General features: G+C 41.3%; 1 protein-coding gene across 1 annotated transcript in view; it reads right to left on the bottom strand.

The window, feature by feature from the left end:
* The window catches only part of PPM1E (protein phosphatase, Mg2+/Mn2+ dependent 1E), a 233411-nt gene that overhangs the window by 30702 nt on the left and 187715 nt on the right, over positions 1–14994 (bottom strand). The window contains exon 2 of the mRNA XM_033183687.1: positions 2653–2771. Within this exon, the coding sequence (XP_033039578.1) occupies positions 2653–2771 (119 nt within the window). The remainder of the gene's footprint in view (positions 1–2652; positions 2772–14994) is intronic.

Genomic DNA, 14994 nt, shown 5'->3' with positions numbered 1-14994 from the left:
TATCTACCAAACTAAATGTGTACCAAGTGAGATATCCAAGGTCACTTAGCAAACATTCTGTTAGGGATAATGAAAACATGAAAAGAACTTTAAGGATTTTTTTTTTTTTTTTGAGACAGAGTCTTGCTCTGTTGCCCAGACTGGAGTGCAGTGGCACAGTCTCTGCTCACTGCAAGCTCCCCCTCCCAGGTTCACGCAATTCTCCTGCCTCAGCCTCCTGAGTGCTGGGACCACAGGCGCCCGCCACCACGCCTGGCTAATTTTTTTTTTTTTTTGTATTTTTAGTAGAGACGGGGTTTCACCGTGTTAGCCAGGATGGTCTCGACCTCCTGACCTCGTGATCCTCCCACCTACGCCTCCCAAAGTGCTGGGATTACAGGCGTGAGCCACCGCGCCTGGCAAGGATTTTTTTTTTTAAGTCTGTTTTTGGAAACAATCAAGAGGAGAGACAAAAGGCACTTCAGTGAGGACTTTAAGCCAGTGATAGCAGGTCTTATTCAGTATGCTCATTTCCTTCTCTGATGTTTGGATAAACACAATATGCCCCATAGAGATTCTCTGTGGTGCAGTTCACCCTGAGTGATTGGGGCTAAATAAATACAGGATTTCCAAATAGTTTAGAATAATAGTAGATCAGTCTGAATCACAGCAGTCGCATGGAGACATTACTAGGTAATCTCTTGGAAAAATAAAAAATCAGAATAACCAATTATGTCCACCAAAAGAAAAAGCTTCATTTCACTTTTTCTATCTTACAGGGATCAAAAAATTCTTCCAAAGTAGGCATGTAGGACAACACTCCAATCTTTCTAGATTAAGTATTCTCCTTCTGCAGGGAGTAGCGTTAAGACATCAGTATATAAATAATTGCTGCTTGAAATGGAAAAATAAAATTAAAAAAGGGATGCGAAAAAGTGAAAATTGTCCGAAGTAGCAGTCCACCCCCTCACAGCTGTAAATTACTCATCAGTCATTAATGTCATTGTTCTGAGCTAGAGCTGAATCAGCTGTTACCCTGGCTGGAGTGAAGCAGAATTTAATCTATCTTTTCATTATAAGGCTTTTATTCTATGCATCAGTAGCAGAGGAAAGACCAATGCTTTATAGCAAAAATTCTATCCAACTTGACTCTGGAACAATTTGGTTCTAGGTGAATCAGTTACTATCAGTAAAAACAAGAAGAGTAATTCCTTCCTTGCCAATATTCTGTCACAATCTACAGAGATAAAGGAAGAACAGAGATGTTTACTTTTATATTTGCCTCACATTCTCTGGAATCCAGCTACTCAGATTCATTAATATATGCTTTGCTCCATATATACCATGTTTAAAGGCAAATGCTTTAAATAGAACAATCTGAAATATTAAAATTTCTTAACAATTTTGAGTAGTAATTCTCTAATTTTTATAAAAATATTTTCTTTGATCCTGTCAAATATGTATAAGCCTAAGACATTAATAAACATGACTTCATTAAGAAATAGAGCCTCATAATTTATCTGGAAAAAAATGTAAAATGATCTATGCAATTAAATCACATTTGCATATTTATCATAAAGAGCTCTATTTATTGGTAGATATAAAATTTAATATAATTAGTGAGAAGTTGTGTTACAACTGATTTCTTGAATTTTTGTATATTTTAACTTGATACAAAGTTAAGGTTTTGTTTTTTTTTCCTTTTTCTCCCAGGCTAGAGTGCAGCTGCACGATCTCAGCTCACTGCAACCTCTGCCTCCTAGGTTCAACCAATTCACTTGCCTCAGCCTCTTGAATAGCTGGGACATGTGTGCACCACCACGCTGGCTAAGTTTTGTATTCTTTTTAGTAGAGATGGGGTTTCACCACGTTGGCCAGGCTGGTCTCAAACTCCTGACCTCAGGGGATCTGCTCGCCTCGGCCTCTCATGCTGGGATTACAGGCGTGAGCCACTGCGCCTGGCCTAAGTTGGATTTTTAAAGGTAAGCTAAACATTTCAAATAGGTTTTGCTCAAATTCTCCCTCACCCACTCATCTTTTTTGTTATATCTTCACATTCTTCACTTTAATCTTTCCATTCATATAGGTATTACTTATGACAATCTCCTGTTGCTCCAGTTACCTTCTAAATACTACTCTACCTTTTTCAAAACTACCTTTTTCAAAATACACTTGTATTTTTCTCTTCTCCTCTCCTTTTATTGATTTATTTGAAAAAAGTTGCAGTTTTTTTTCTCCTGCTACCACTATATAAACAACCAGCAGGTAAATGTAATTAGATTTAGTATTTTGCAGATATTTTCTGTGGACCACTACACATAGAAGATTCTTTTTTTTTTTTTTTTTTTGAGGCGGAGTCTCGCTCTGTCGCCCGGACTGGAGTGCAGTGGCCGGATCTCAGCTCACTGCAAGCTCCGCCTCCCGGTTTACGCCATTCTCCTGCCTCAGCCTCCTGAGTAGCTGGGACTACAGGCGCCCGCCGCCTCGCCCGGCTAGTTTTTGTATTTTTAGTAGAGACGGGGTTTCACTGTGTTAGCCAGGATGGTCTCGATCTCCTGACCTCGTGATCCGCCCGTCTCGGCCTCCCAAAGTGCTGGGATTACAGGCTTGAGCCACCGCGCCCGGCCAGAAGATTATAATATATTTAAACAAATAATGTAGAAAGGTACTCACCCACAGTCCCTTCTGTGCCATCCGTTTCCTTTGGGATGTAATGTGCAGAAAGATCACTCTGAAGGACTTCATCTGATGTGGCTCTGGCTAAAGCAGCAGCCAAAAAGGAAGGGCAATTACTGAAAGAAAAAAAGGCTATTTTCAGCAAAAGAATTAGGAGGTAATACATTTAACATTACTAATAATTACATATTAATTAGAACATTGTCTCAAAACAAAATTATACCTTTAAACAATATTCAATAAATATTTATTGAGTAGGCACTCTGGGCACTGGGTATATATTGATACATAACACAGACATGGCTCCTTACCTATAGGAGCTACAGGCAGATGACAAACTAATAGGATATAACTTAAAAGTGGGATACTTTTTTTTTGTTTGTTTTTTGTTTGTTGTTTGTTTTTTAGATGGAGTTTTGCTATGTCGCCCAGGGCTATGGTGTGATCTCAGCTCACTGCAACCTCCGCCTCCTGGGTTCAAGCAATTCTCCTGCCTCAGCCTCCCGAGTAGCTGGGACTACAGGCATGTGTCACCATGCCCAGCTAATTTTTATATTTTTAGTAGAGACAGGGTTTCTCCATGTTGGTCAGGCTGGTCTTGAACTCCCGACCTCAGGTGATCTGCCTACCTTGGCCTCCCAAAGTGCTGGGATTACTGGCATGAGCCACTGCACCCAGCCCAGGATAAGTTTTATAGAGGAAACAAACAGGATACAATGACAGAGAATAATAAAGAGGGGTATGTACTTAGATGGAATGGTCAGGAAAGCAACACCTTAAAGGATGAAAAAGACTCAGTTACGTGGGAGTGGGAAGTTAGGAGAGAATACTCCAGGCAGGGGGAATAAAATTTATACAGAACCTTTTTTTTTTTTTTTTTTTTTTGGAGACAGAGTCTTGCTCTGTTGCCCAGACTGGAGTACAGTGGTGCAATCTTGGCTCACTGCACTCTCTGCTTCCCAGGTTCAAGCTATTTTCTTGTGCCTTAGCCTCCCAAGTAGTTGGGACTACAGGTGTGCATCACCATGCCTGGCTAATTTTTTTGTATTTTTAGTACAGATGGGGTTTTACTATGTTGGCCAGGCTGATCTCGAACTCCTGACCTCAGGTGATCCATCCTCCTCAGTAGTCCTAACTACTTAGGAGGCTGAGGCAGGAGAATCACTGGAACCCAGGATGTGGAGGTTGCAGTGAGCCGAGATTGTGCCATTGCACTCCAGCCTGGGCAACAAGAGTGAAAACTCTGTCTCAAAAAAAAAAAAAAAGAAAAAAAAAACTATGGAAATATCTGAGATGTCCTAGTCAAGGTGTCAAATGGTTAACTGGATATTCTAGTCTGGCATTTGAGATGTTAGGAAATTTGGAAGTTGCAAATGTATGAATGATATTTAAAGCTACAAAAATAGAAAAGACCAGTGATACAGTTTCGATATTTCAAATTTCATGTTAAAATCTGATCCCCAATATTCAAGGTGGGGCCTGGTTTGGGTCATGGAAGCAGATCCCTCATGAATGGCTTGGTGTAGTCCTTGTGGTAATGAGTTAATTTTTGTGCCATTAGTTCCTGTGAGATCTGATTATTAAATTAAAAAGAGCTGGGCACCTCCTACCCTCTCTCTCTCATTTCCCAACGTGTGATCTCCACATGAGGGCTCCCGTTTGCCTTCTGCAATGAGTGGAAGCTTCTTAAGCCCTCACAAGAAGCAGATGCTGGTGCCGTGATCTTGTGCAGCTGCAGAACTGTGAGCCAAATAAACCTTTTTTCATTATAATTTACCCAGCTTCAGGTATTCCTTTATAGCAATTCAAAGCAGACTAAGACAATCATATAGGGAGAAAACATAAAAAGAGAATTGCTCTAGATCAGTGATCTCTATGTGCCTCCTGGCTTCCCCCTCTGGGAACGAGAAGATTATCCTATGCCACACCATTGTATATTGGGTTATAGTGGGAAAGGGAGTAGATAAATTGCCTCTTTAGTTCACAGGTTTTCAGTCAAGTGGAACAATAGTTAAGGAGCTGTCATTAAGAAACTAGCACTCCAGGCCAGGGGTGGTGGCTCACACCTGTAATCCCAGCACTTTGGGAGGCTGAGGTGGGTGGGTCACAAGGTCAGGAGTTTGAGACCAGCCTGGTCAACAGGGTGAAACTCTGTCTCTACTAAAAATAAAAAAAAAAATTAGCTGGGTGTGGTGGCGGGAACCTGTAATCTCACTACTAGGGAGGCTGAGGCAGAAGAGTCACTTGAACCTGGGATGTGGAGGTTGCAGTGAGCTGAGATCATGCTGCTGCACTCCAGCCCAGGTGATAGTGCAAGACTCTGTCTCAAAACAAACGAACAAACAAACAAACAAAAAGGAAACAAAAAACTAGTACTCCAGCCCCACAGGCTACCCTTGGCAGCTATCTCTGTGAGCCACCGTCAGCAGGCACACCCCCAAGCAGTAACATTCCCATGCCCGTAACCTGATAAACAGCCTTACAGGCCCATTCCTGGAGGACATGACCCTAGGCCTGCCCATGCCGAAGGCCTGAGAAACACACTGGCAGGTCTTCTTCCAGTGGATATGACCCCATGCTGGCCAAGAAACTGTGTGCCTGCACCCAGAAGAGGAACAGCCTGGAGGTCCCACCCCAGGTTGTCATACCTCCAAGCTGGGCAGCCATGCACATGGCCCCCAGCCAGAGTAACAGTCCATGGCCAAAGCCTCAGCAAGCTAGACCCCAAGCTGGTCAACCCATGATGTGCATACACATGTCCCTGACCTAAGAAATAGTCCAATGGTCCCAACCCCAGTAAAGCTACATGACTGCTGCCATAAACTCTAACAGCCTAGGCCATTGGGACACTCACAAACATCACTAGTGCAGATTACAGCAAAAGAAACTACACCACCGTGTCCACCTAGAACCATAGCCACTGCAGCCATCCAAATGACACCCCAAGACCCATCCACATGACTAAATCTTTCCCTATGAAAGCTACTCCATAACATTGGAAGAAGTGACTGTTCTACCAGATGTGTAGAAATCAACATAGGGACACATCAAATGTGAAAAACTGAGGAAACATGACTCCTCCAAATGCATACAATAATTTTCCAGGAACAAACTCCAATCATAAGGAATATGTAAAATGCCAGAAAAAGAATTCAAAATAATAATCTTTTCTTAAAAATCTGAGATGAAGGTCTCACAATGTTGCATAGGCTGGAGTGCAGTGGCTATTCACAGGCATGATCCTACTATTAATCGGCATAGGTGTTTTGATCCGCTCCATTTATCGTTCTTTCTTTTCTTTTTTTTTTTTTTTAAGAGAGTCTCACTCTGTTGCCCAGGCTGGAGTGCAGTGGTACAATCTTGGCTCCCTGCAACATCCACTTCCTGGGCTTAAGCAATCCTCCCACCTCAGCCCCCCAAGTAGCTGGAACTACAGACATGAGCCACCAGCCTAATTTTCATATTTTTTATAGAGATGAGGTTTCACCATGTTGCCCAGGCTGGTCTCGAACTCCCAAGCTCCAGCAATTCACCCATCTCAGCCTCTCAAATTGCTGAAATTATAGGTGTGAGCCACCACACCTGGCTGACCGGCTCTATTTCTGACCTGAGCTGGTTCATCCCTCCCTAAGCAACCTGATGGTTCTCTGCTTCCAGAAGGTCACCATATTGATGCCAAACTTAGTGTAGACACCAGATTAGCATAGTACACTACAGGCCAGAGCTCGTGGACTCAGGTAATCCTCCTGCTGCAGCCTCCCAAGGAGCCGGGACTATAGGCATGAGCCATCACATGTGGCTCAAAATAATCATCTTAAGGAAGGAAACGCAATGAGATACAAGATAATACATATAGAACAGTTAACAAAAATCAGAGAAATTCAACAAAGAGATATCATAAAAAAACAACCAAACAGGAATCTTAGAGCTGAAGAATTCAATGAATGAAATAAAAAATACAATAAAGAGCTTCAACAGCAGACTAGACCAAACAGAAGAAAAAAATTTTGAACTTGAAGACAAGTCTTTTGAAAAAATTCAGGCAGAAAAAAAAAAGAAAGAAAAGAAAAAAGAATGAAAAAAGCATATAGGATTTATGGAACACCATTAAGCAAACAAATAATTGCGTTATGGGCATTGCAGAAGGAGAAGAAAAGAGAGATGGTGTAGAAAATATATTTAATGACATAATAGCTGAAAACTTCCTAGGTCTTAGGAGAGACATGGATATTCAGATCCAGGAAGCTAGAAAGTTCCCAAATAGATTCAACCCAAACAAGTCTTCTCTAAGGCACATTACAGTCAAAAAATAATTTTTTTTTTGAGATGGAGTTTCATTCTTGTAGCCCAGGCTAGAGTGCAATGGTGTAATTTTCAGCTCACTGCAACCTCTGTCTCCTGGGTTCAAGCAATTCTCCTGCCTCAGCCTCCAGAGTAGCTTGGATTACATGCACCCACCATCATGCCCAGCTAATTTTTGTATTTTTAGTAGAGACAGGGTTTCACCATGTTGGTCAGGCTGGTCTCAAACTCTTAACTTTAGGTGATCCACCTGCCTTGGCCTCCCAAAGTGCTGGGAATACAGGCATGAGCCACCACACCCAGCTGTCAAATCATCAAAAGGCAAAGACAAAGAAATAATTCTAAAAGAGAATTCCTTTTCAAAAGAAAAGCATCAAGTCACATATAATGGAATCTCCATTAGACTAGCAGCAGATTTCTCAGCAGAAACTTTACAGGCCAGGAGAAAAAGGGATGATATAGTCAAAGTATAGAAGGAAAAAAAACCCAGCTAGCCAAGAATATTATACCCAGGAAAGCTATTCTTCAAAAATGAAGGAGAAATAAAATCTTTCCTGGACAAGCAAAAAATAAGAGAATTCATCACCACTAGTCCAGTCCAGCAGAAACATTCAAGGGAGTCTTACACCTGGAAGTAAAAAGATGATAACTGCCCTCATGAAAATATGTGAAATTATAAAATTCACCAGGAGAGCCAGCAGACAAAGGAGAAAGAGAAAGGAATAAATAATCTTATCACTACAGAAAACTACCCAACTACAAAAATAAATAATAAGAGGGGAAGGAACAAAGGTTACACAAAATAATCAGAAAACAATCAATACATGTCTGGAATAAGTCCTCATCTATTAAAATAATCTTGAATGTAAAATGGATAAAATTCCCAATTAAAAGAAACTGGCTGAATGAATTTAAACAACAACAAAACAAACAAAAGCAAAACAAACAAAAACAAAAACAAGACCCAATTATATGCTGTCTACAAGAAACTCACCTCACCTGTAAGGACATACACAGACTGAAAGTGAAGGGATGGAAAGAGATATTCCACGCAAATGGAAACCAAAAGCAAGCAGGAATAGCTATATTTACATCAGCTAAAACAGACTTTAAGTCAAAAGCTATAAAAAGAGACAAAGAAGGACATTATATAGTAATAAAGGGATCAAATCAAGAAGCTATAACAATTGTAAATATACATGCACCTAAGACCCTAAGACCAGCACACCCATATTCATAAAGAAAATATTATTAGATCTAAAGGAAGAGACAGATGCCAATACAATAACTGTTGGGGACTTCAACACCCAACTCAGCATTGGAGAAATCATCTAGGCAGAAAATCAACAAAGAAACATCAGATAAACCATAGCATAGCCCTAACAAACATTTACAGAACATTTCACGCAACAGCTGCAGAATACATATTCTTTTTATTAGCACATGGAACATTCTCCAGGATTGACTATATGTTAGGACACAGAACAAGGCTAAATACATTTTTTTAATTGAAGTCATATCAAGTATCTTATCTGACCACAATGGAATAAAACTGGAAACCAACAACAAGTGAAACATTCAAAATTACACAAATACATGGAAATTAAACAACATGCTCCTAAACAACCAATGGGTGAAGGAAGAAATTAAGAAGGAAATTGACTAATTCCTTGAAACAAATGAAAACAGAAACACAACATACCAAAACCTATGGGACTTAGCCAAAGCAGTATATAATATGTCTCTGCAGTAAAAATATCTATGAAAATTGAAATTAAATTTTTAAAAACTTCCTGTGACCATAAGGCTACAGTGTTAAACATTTTCTTTTTCATTGCATTATCAGTATAATTATTGGTACACAATGATCTAATATAGTATACATTTTGATAAACATAAAAATTAAACTTTTATTGGAGGTTCTTTTTTTTTTTTTTTTTTTTTTTAAGGGAAGAAACCTTACCTAAGAAATCTTATCTGCCACGGTCTTGGCCTCAATGAGATCTTGGATCTCAAGCCTGAGCCTAATGCCATCATGGGATTAGACTTTGGGAAATCTTAGGGGATGTGGGTGAGTGTATTTAGCACACGGGAAGGATGTGAATTGTGTGGCCAGAAAAGACTGTGGCAGATCATTTTTTAAAAGGCCACAACAATATTTCTGGTCCCATATGCTATTTTAGAACTTTGCCATTCCCCATAAAAAAATAGAGTCTGTTTCCCTTCCTAACCTAAACATGGGTGAGGTGTGGTGACTATTCAGATGAAAAAAATGTAGCAAAAGTGATACTGTATGACTTTTAAAGTTTGTTCATAAAAGGCCATGGCTTCCTCTTTCTTTCTCTGTCTCCCTCTGGATACTTGCTCTTGATACTCAGCCAAGCCATCAAGCCACGAGGAAGCCCAAACTAGCTCATGTGGAGAAACCACATGAACAGGCTCATGTGGATGTAGCCTGAGGTCCCCCGGCAGTAGCCATTATCAATTGCTTGACATGTAAGTTCACAAGCCTTCAGATGATTCCAATCCCCCAGCCTAAGTCTTCCAACTGAGGCCCCAGTTGGAACAGAGATAAGGTGACCTTGCTTTACCCAGTTCTAATTTCTGACTGAAAGACACTGTGAGCATAACAAATAATTGTTTTATGCCACTAAGTTTTGTGGTAACTCGCAATACAGTGACAATAACTGAAAACCCAATATTTAGAAGCTTAGTAGAAGATAAGGGACCTATAAAAACTAAAGAGAAATGGCAAAATCTGTAAAAGGAGAACCGAGATAGTAGAGAGTATTTGAAGGAGGGAGTAGTGAACTCTGTCAATTGCTGAGAGGTCAAATAAGTGGAAAAAAAAAAAACGGCCAGGTGCAGTGGCTCATACCTGTAATCCCAGCCCCTTGGGAGGCCAAGGTGGGTGGATCACCTGAGACCAGGACTTCAAGATCAGCCTGGCCAACATGGTGAAACCCTGTCTCTACCAAAAATACAAAAATTAGCTGGGTGTGGTGTTGCACACCTATAATCCCAGCTACTTGGGTGGCTGAGGCATGAGAATTGCCTGAACCCAAGAGGCAGAGGTTGCAGACAGCTGAGATCACGCCACTGTTACTCCAGCCTGGGTGACAGAGTGAGACTGTCTCAAAAAAAAAAAAAGGCCAGGCTCATGGCTCACGTCTGTAATCCCAGCACTTTGGAAGACTGAGGTGGGCAGATCACGAGATCAGGAGTTTGAGACCAGCCTGACCAACATGGTGAAACACTGTCTCTACTAAAAATACAAAAATTAGCTGGCATGGTGGCACACACCTGTAATCCCAGCTACTCAGGAGGCTGAGGCAGAAGAATTGCTTGAACCCAGGAGGTGGAGGTTGTGGTGAGCTGAGATCATGCCACTGCACTCCACACTCAAGCCTGGGCACCAGAGCAAGACTCTGTCTAAAAAGAAAAAACAAAAAACAAAACAAAACAAAAAAAAACAGAAAAATAACTATCTTTTCAAGAAATGGTCAAATGGTGCTGGAAAAATTGGATATCCACATGCAAAATAATCAAGTTGGATCCCTTCCTTACACCATAAACAAAAATTAACGCCAAATGCATCATACACCTAAATGTAAAGCTAAAACTACATAAAACTCCTAAAAGAAAACATTGGAGTAAATCTTCATGACCTTGGATTAGGCAATAGTTTTCTTAGATCTGACACCAAAAGCACAAGCAGAAAAGAAAAAAATGTTAAATTGGACTACATCAAAATTTAAAACTTTTGTATCACAAATCAGTAAAGTGAAAAGACAACCCACAGACTGGTAGAAAATATTTGCAAATCTGCCAGGCATAGTGGCTTATGTTTGTAATTTTGGTACTTTGCGACAGTAAGGTTGGGGCCAGGAGTTTGAGATCAGCCTGGGCAACTTAACAAGATCCTGTCTCAAAAATAAACAACAAAAAAATAGTTGGGTATGGTGGGCACACCTGTAGTCCCAGCTACTTGGGAGGCTGAGGCAGGAAGATCGCTTAAGCCCAGGAGTCTGAGGCTGCAGTGAGCCATAATCATCGTTATATTACAGCCCAAGAGACAGTGAGACCCTGTCTCAAAACAAAAAAATTGCAAATCATATATCTAATGAGACTGGTATCCTGAATATGTAATGAATCCTTATATTTCAATAATAAAAGGACAACCCAAAGGGACTGAATAGGCTTTTTTCCGAAGAAGATATACAAATGGCCAATAAGCACATGAAAAGATGTGCAATATCTGTGACAATAATTGGAAATATATATTTGTCCTCTGCCTTGGTTCCTGACACAGAGCCCCTAAAACCCTTTTGATTTCCTGAATGATAGGGGTACTGGAGGCATCTTCTAATATTTAGTCTTTGAACCTGGTTTCTGACATAGAGCTTCTATGTCAGAGCTTGGAATTTCCTGTATGGTCTATGAATGCCTTTTGATCTTATGAAGCAGTTCTTGGTGGGCTACTGGATAGCTTCAGGATGGGAATTGGTCATCAGAAAGACCAACCCATAATAAGAGGCCTGCAATATTCAACTCTATTCTCATTTTCTAGGGAAGGGAGACAGATGGGAGATTGACTTAATTATTTGAACGTGCCTACATGATGAAGCCTCCATGCAAATCCCTAAAAGATGGGATTTTGGGAGCTTCTGGTTTGGTGAACGTAACTATCTGCCACCTCCAACAGAACCCTTATGTTTGGGACCCTTCCCCTTCAGGACCTCACACTGTGTATCTCTCTTTATCTGGCCGCTCATTTGTATCCTTTATAATATCCTTTCACAAACCAGTAAACATAAGTGAATGTTTCCCTGAATTTTTAAGACATTATAGCAAATTATTTAACTTGGGAGAAGGTTGTATGAACCCTTGATTTATAACCAGTTGGTCAGAAGTTGAGGAGGTCCAGACTTTTTTTTTTTTTTTTGAGACGGAGTCTCGCTCTGTCACCCAGGCTGGAGTGCTGTGGCCAGATCTCAGCTCACTGCAAGCTCCGCCTCCCGGGTTCACGCCATTCTCCTGTCTCAGCCTCCCGGGTAGCTGGGACTACAGGCGCCGCCACCTCGCCCGGCTAGTTTTTTTTTTTTTGTAGTTTTTAGTAGAGACGGGGTTTCACCGTGTTAGCCAGGATGGTCTCGATCTCCTGACCTCGTGATCCGCCCGTCTCGGCCTCCCAAAGTGCTGGGATTACAGGCTTGAGCCACCGCGCCCGGCAGGTCCAGACTTGTTTAACTGGCATCTGAGGTGGGGCATCTTGCAGAACTGAGCCCGTATCCTGTGGGGTCTGTTGTAACTCCAGGCAATTAGTGTCAGAATTGAGTTAAATTGTAAGACACCTAATTGATATCCAGGGAGGAATGGAGAATTGGTTGGTGGGAAAACCCCACACATATTTAGTGTCAGAAATGTGTGAGGCTGGGCAAGGTGGCTCACGTCTGTAATCCCAACACTTTGGGATCACAGGATCACCTGAGGTCAGGAGTTCGAGACCAGCCTGGCCAACATGGTGAAACCCCGTCTCTACTAAAAATACACAAATTAACTGGGTGTGGTGGCACACCTATAATCCCAGCTACTTGGGAGGCTGAGGCAGTAGAATCGCTTGAACCCGGGAGGTGGAGGTTGCAGTAAGCAGAGATCATGCCACTGCACTCCAGACTGTATGAGAGTGAGACTCAGTCTCGAAAAAAAAAAAAAAAGCAGTGTGTGATTATATAGAAAAACAGGTTTTTTCTTCCCCTTTTAACATCATTAGTCATTAGGGAAATGCTAATCAAAACCACAATGAGAAACCATTTCACATCCACTAGGATAGCTATAATAAAATAGCTATAACAAAAAAGACAATTAGTAATAACAGGTGTTGGCAACTATATGGATACATGGAACTCTGGTACATTGCTAGTGGAGATGTAAAGTGGTACAGTTGTAGGCCAGGGGTGGTGGCTCAAGCCTGTAATCCTAGCACTTTGGGAGGCCGAGGTGGGCGGATCAGGAGGTCGGGAGAACGAGACCATCCTGGCTAACATGGTGAAACCCCGTCTCTACTAAAAAATACAAAAAACTAGCCAGGCGAGGTGGCGGGCGCCTGTAGTCCCAGCTACTTGGGAGGCTGGGGCAGGAGAATGGCGTAAACTCGGGAGGCGGAGCTTGCAGTGAGCCGAGATCGGGCCACTGCACTCCAGCCTGGGCGACAAAGCAAGACTCCCTCTCAAAAAAAAAACAAAAAAAAGTGGTACAGCTGCTTTGGCAGTTCCTTAACATTTTAAACATAAAGTTACCATATGGCCAGCCCAGCAATTCCACTTCTAGGTATATATGCATGAGAAATAAAAACATATATCCACAAAAAACTCGTACATTAATGTGCATAGCAGCATTGTTTATAATCGCCAAATAGTAAAAACAACCAAGTGTCAATCAATTGATGGATAAATAAAATGCAATATATTCATACAATGGAATATTAGCCATAAAAAGGAATGAAGCGGCCGGGCACGGTGGCTCAAGCCTGTAATCCCAGCACTTTGGGAGGCCGAGATGGGCGGATCACGAGGTCAGGAGATGGAGACCATCCTGGCTAACACGGTGAAACCCCGTCTCTATTAAAAAATACAAAAAACTAGCCCGGCGAGGTGGCTGGCGCCTGTAGTCCCAGCTACTCCGGAGGCTGAGGCAGGAGAATGGCGTGAACCCGGGAGGCGGAGCTTGCAGTGAGCTGAGATCCGGCCACTGCACTCCAGCCTGGGCGACAGAGCCAGACTCCGTCTCAAAAAAAAAAAAAAAAAAAAGGAATGAAGCACTTACACATGCTACAATGTGGATGAACCTTGAAAACACTATGGATAGCAATAGAAGCCACTCACAAAGACCACTTATTATAGAATTTGTAATTCTATAACAAGAATTATATGAAAAGCCCAGAATAGGAAATTTATAGAAGCAGAGAGTAGTGGTAGCTTAGGGCTGGAGGGGTGGTGGGAATGAGGAGTGACTGCTAATAGGTAGGGGGTTTCTTTCTGGGGTGATGAAAATTTTCTGGAACTTAGGGTGATGGATGAACAACTGTGACTATATTAAAATCCTTGAATTGTACACTTTTTTAAAAAGGCGAGTCATGTGAAGCAGTGGGAGTAAAGAAGGAACAAAGAAAACTATGACTGGTTGTGATCAGTTAGTTGTAAACTTTAAATGGGTAACTTTTATATTATGTGAATTATATCTCAATAAAGACAATAAAAAAATTACTGACTTTGTTAAGAACCATGGAATAGTAAAAGTGAAAATCAGGCTAGAATGGGTTACGGAGTGGGTGGCAGGGAGATTTGGCACAGAGGGGAAACAGAGATATGGGGCAGTAACTGATAGGGGATAGGGGAAAGGGAAAGTCTGCTGTTGTTTTAGAATGGTGTGGAATTTGACCGTAGGATGAGGCACATTTCCTTAGTTGGAAAAAGAAGAAAATCAATACAGACGCAAGTACATTTTTAGATGTTAGCAGGAAACGGCGGGTATTCCCATTTAATGATTTGAAACAACAAATATTTACTGAGGCCTACCAGGCACTGTTCTAGTGCTCAGGATATATATAAACCAAAAAGAAAAAAAAAACTGCCCTCTTAGAGCTTACATTCTAAAGAAGGACTTCTCAATGAAGTATGAGGCAAGATCCATTTTCAAAACTTTCTCATGCATCAGAATCACCTGCAGGGCTTCTTAGAACACAGATTGCTGGGCCCCATCCACAGAGTTTCTCACTCAGTAAGCCTGATGTGAGGCCTGTGAATTTTCGTATTTGACAAGTTAAACATGAACCCATGCTGCTGGTCTGGGAACCACATTTTGAGAGTCACTGGATTAAATCACAAACTAGGTCATGAGGGTAGAAAGGGAGGAGGAGGAGGGATGAAGTCAATGTAGATATGAAATAGTCATATCAGAAAGTAGTAGGACTGTCACACAGTGCTAAGAGACTGGGAAGTTTGAGATAATTTTTAAATAAAACCAGTTTTTCTGATG

Source organism: Trachypithecus francoisi, unplaced genomic scaffold, assembly GCF_009764315.1.
Source record: "Trachypithecus francoisi isolate TF-2019V2 unplaced genomic scaffold, Tfra_2.0 Lachesis_group20, whole genome shotgun sequence".
Lineage (NCBI taxonomy): Eukaryota > Metazoa > Chordata > Mammalia > Primates > Cercopithecidae > Trachypithecus > Trachypithecus francoisi.
This window is presented reverse-complemented; position numbering and strand designations above follow the sequence as displayed.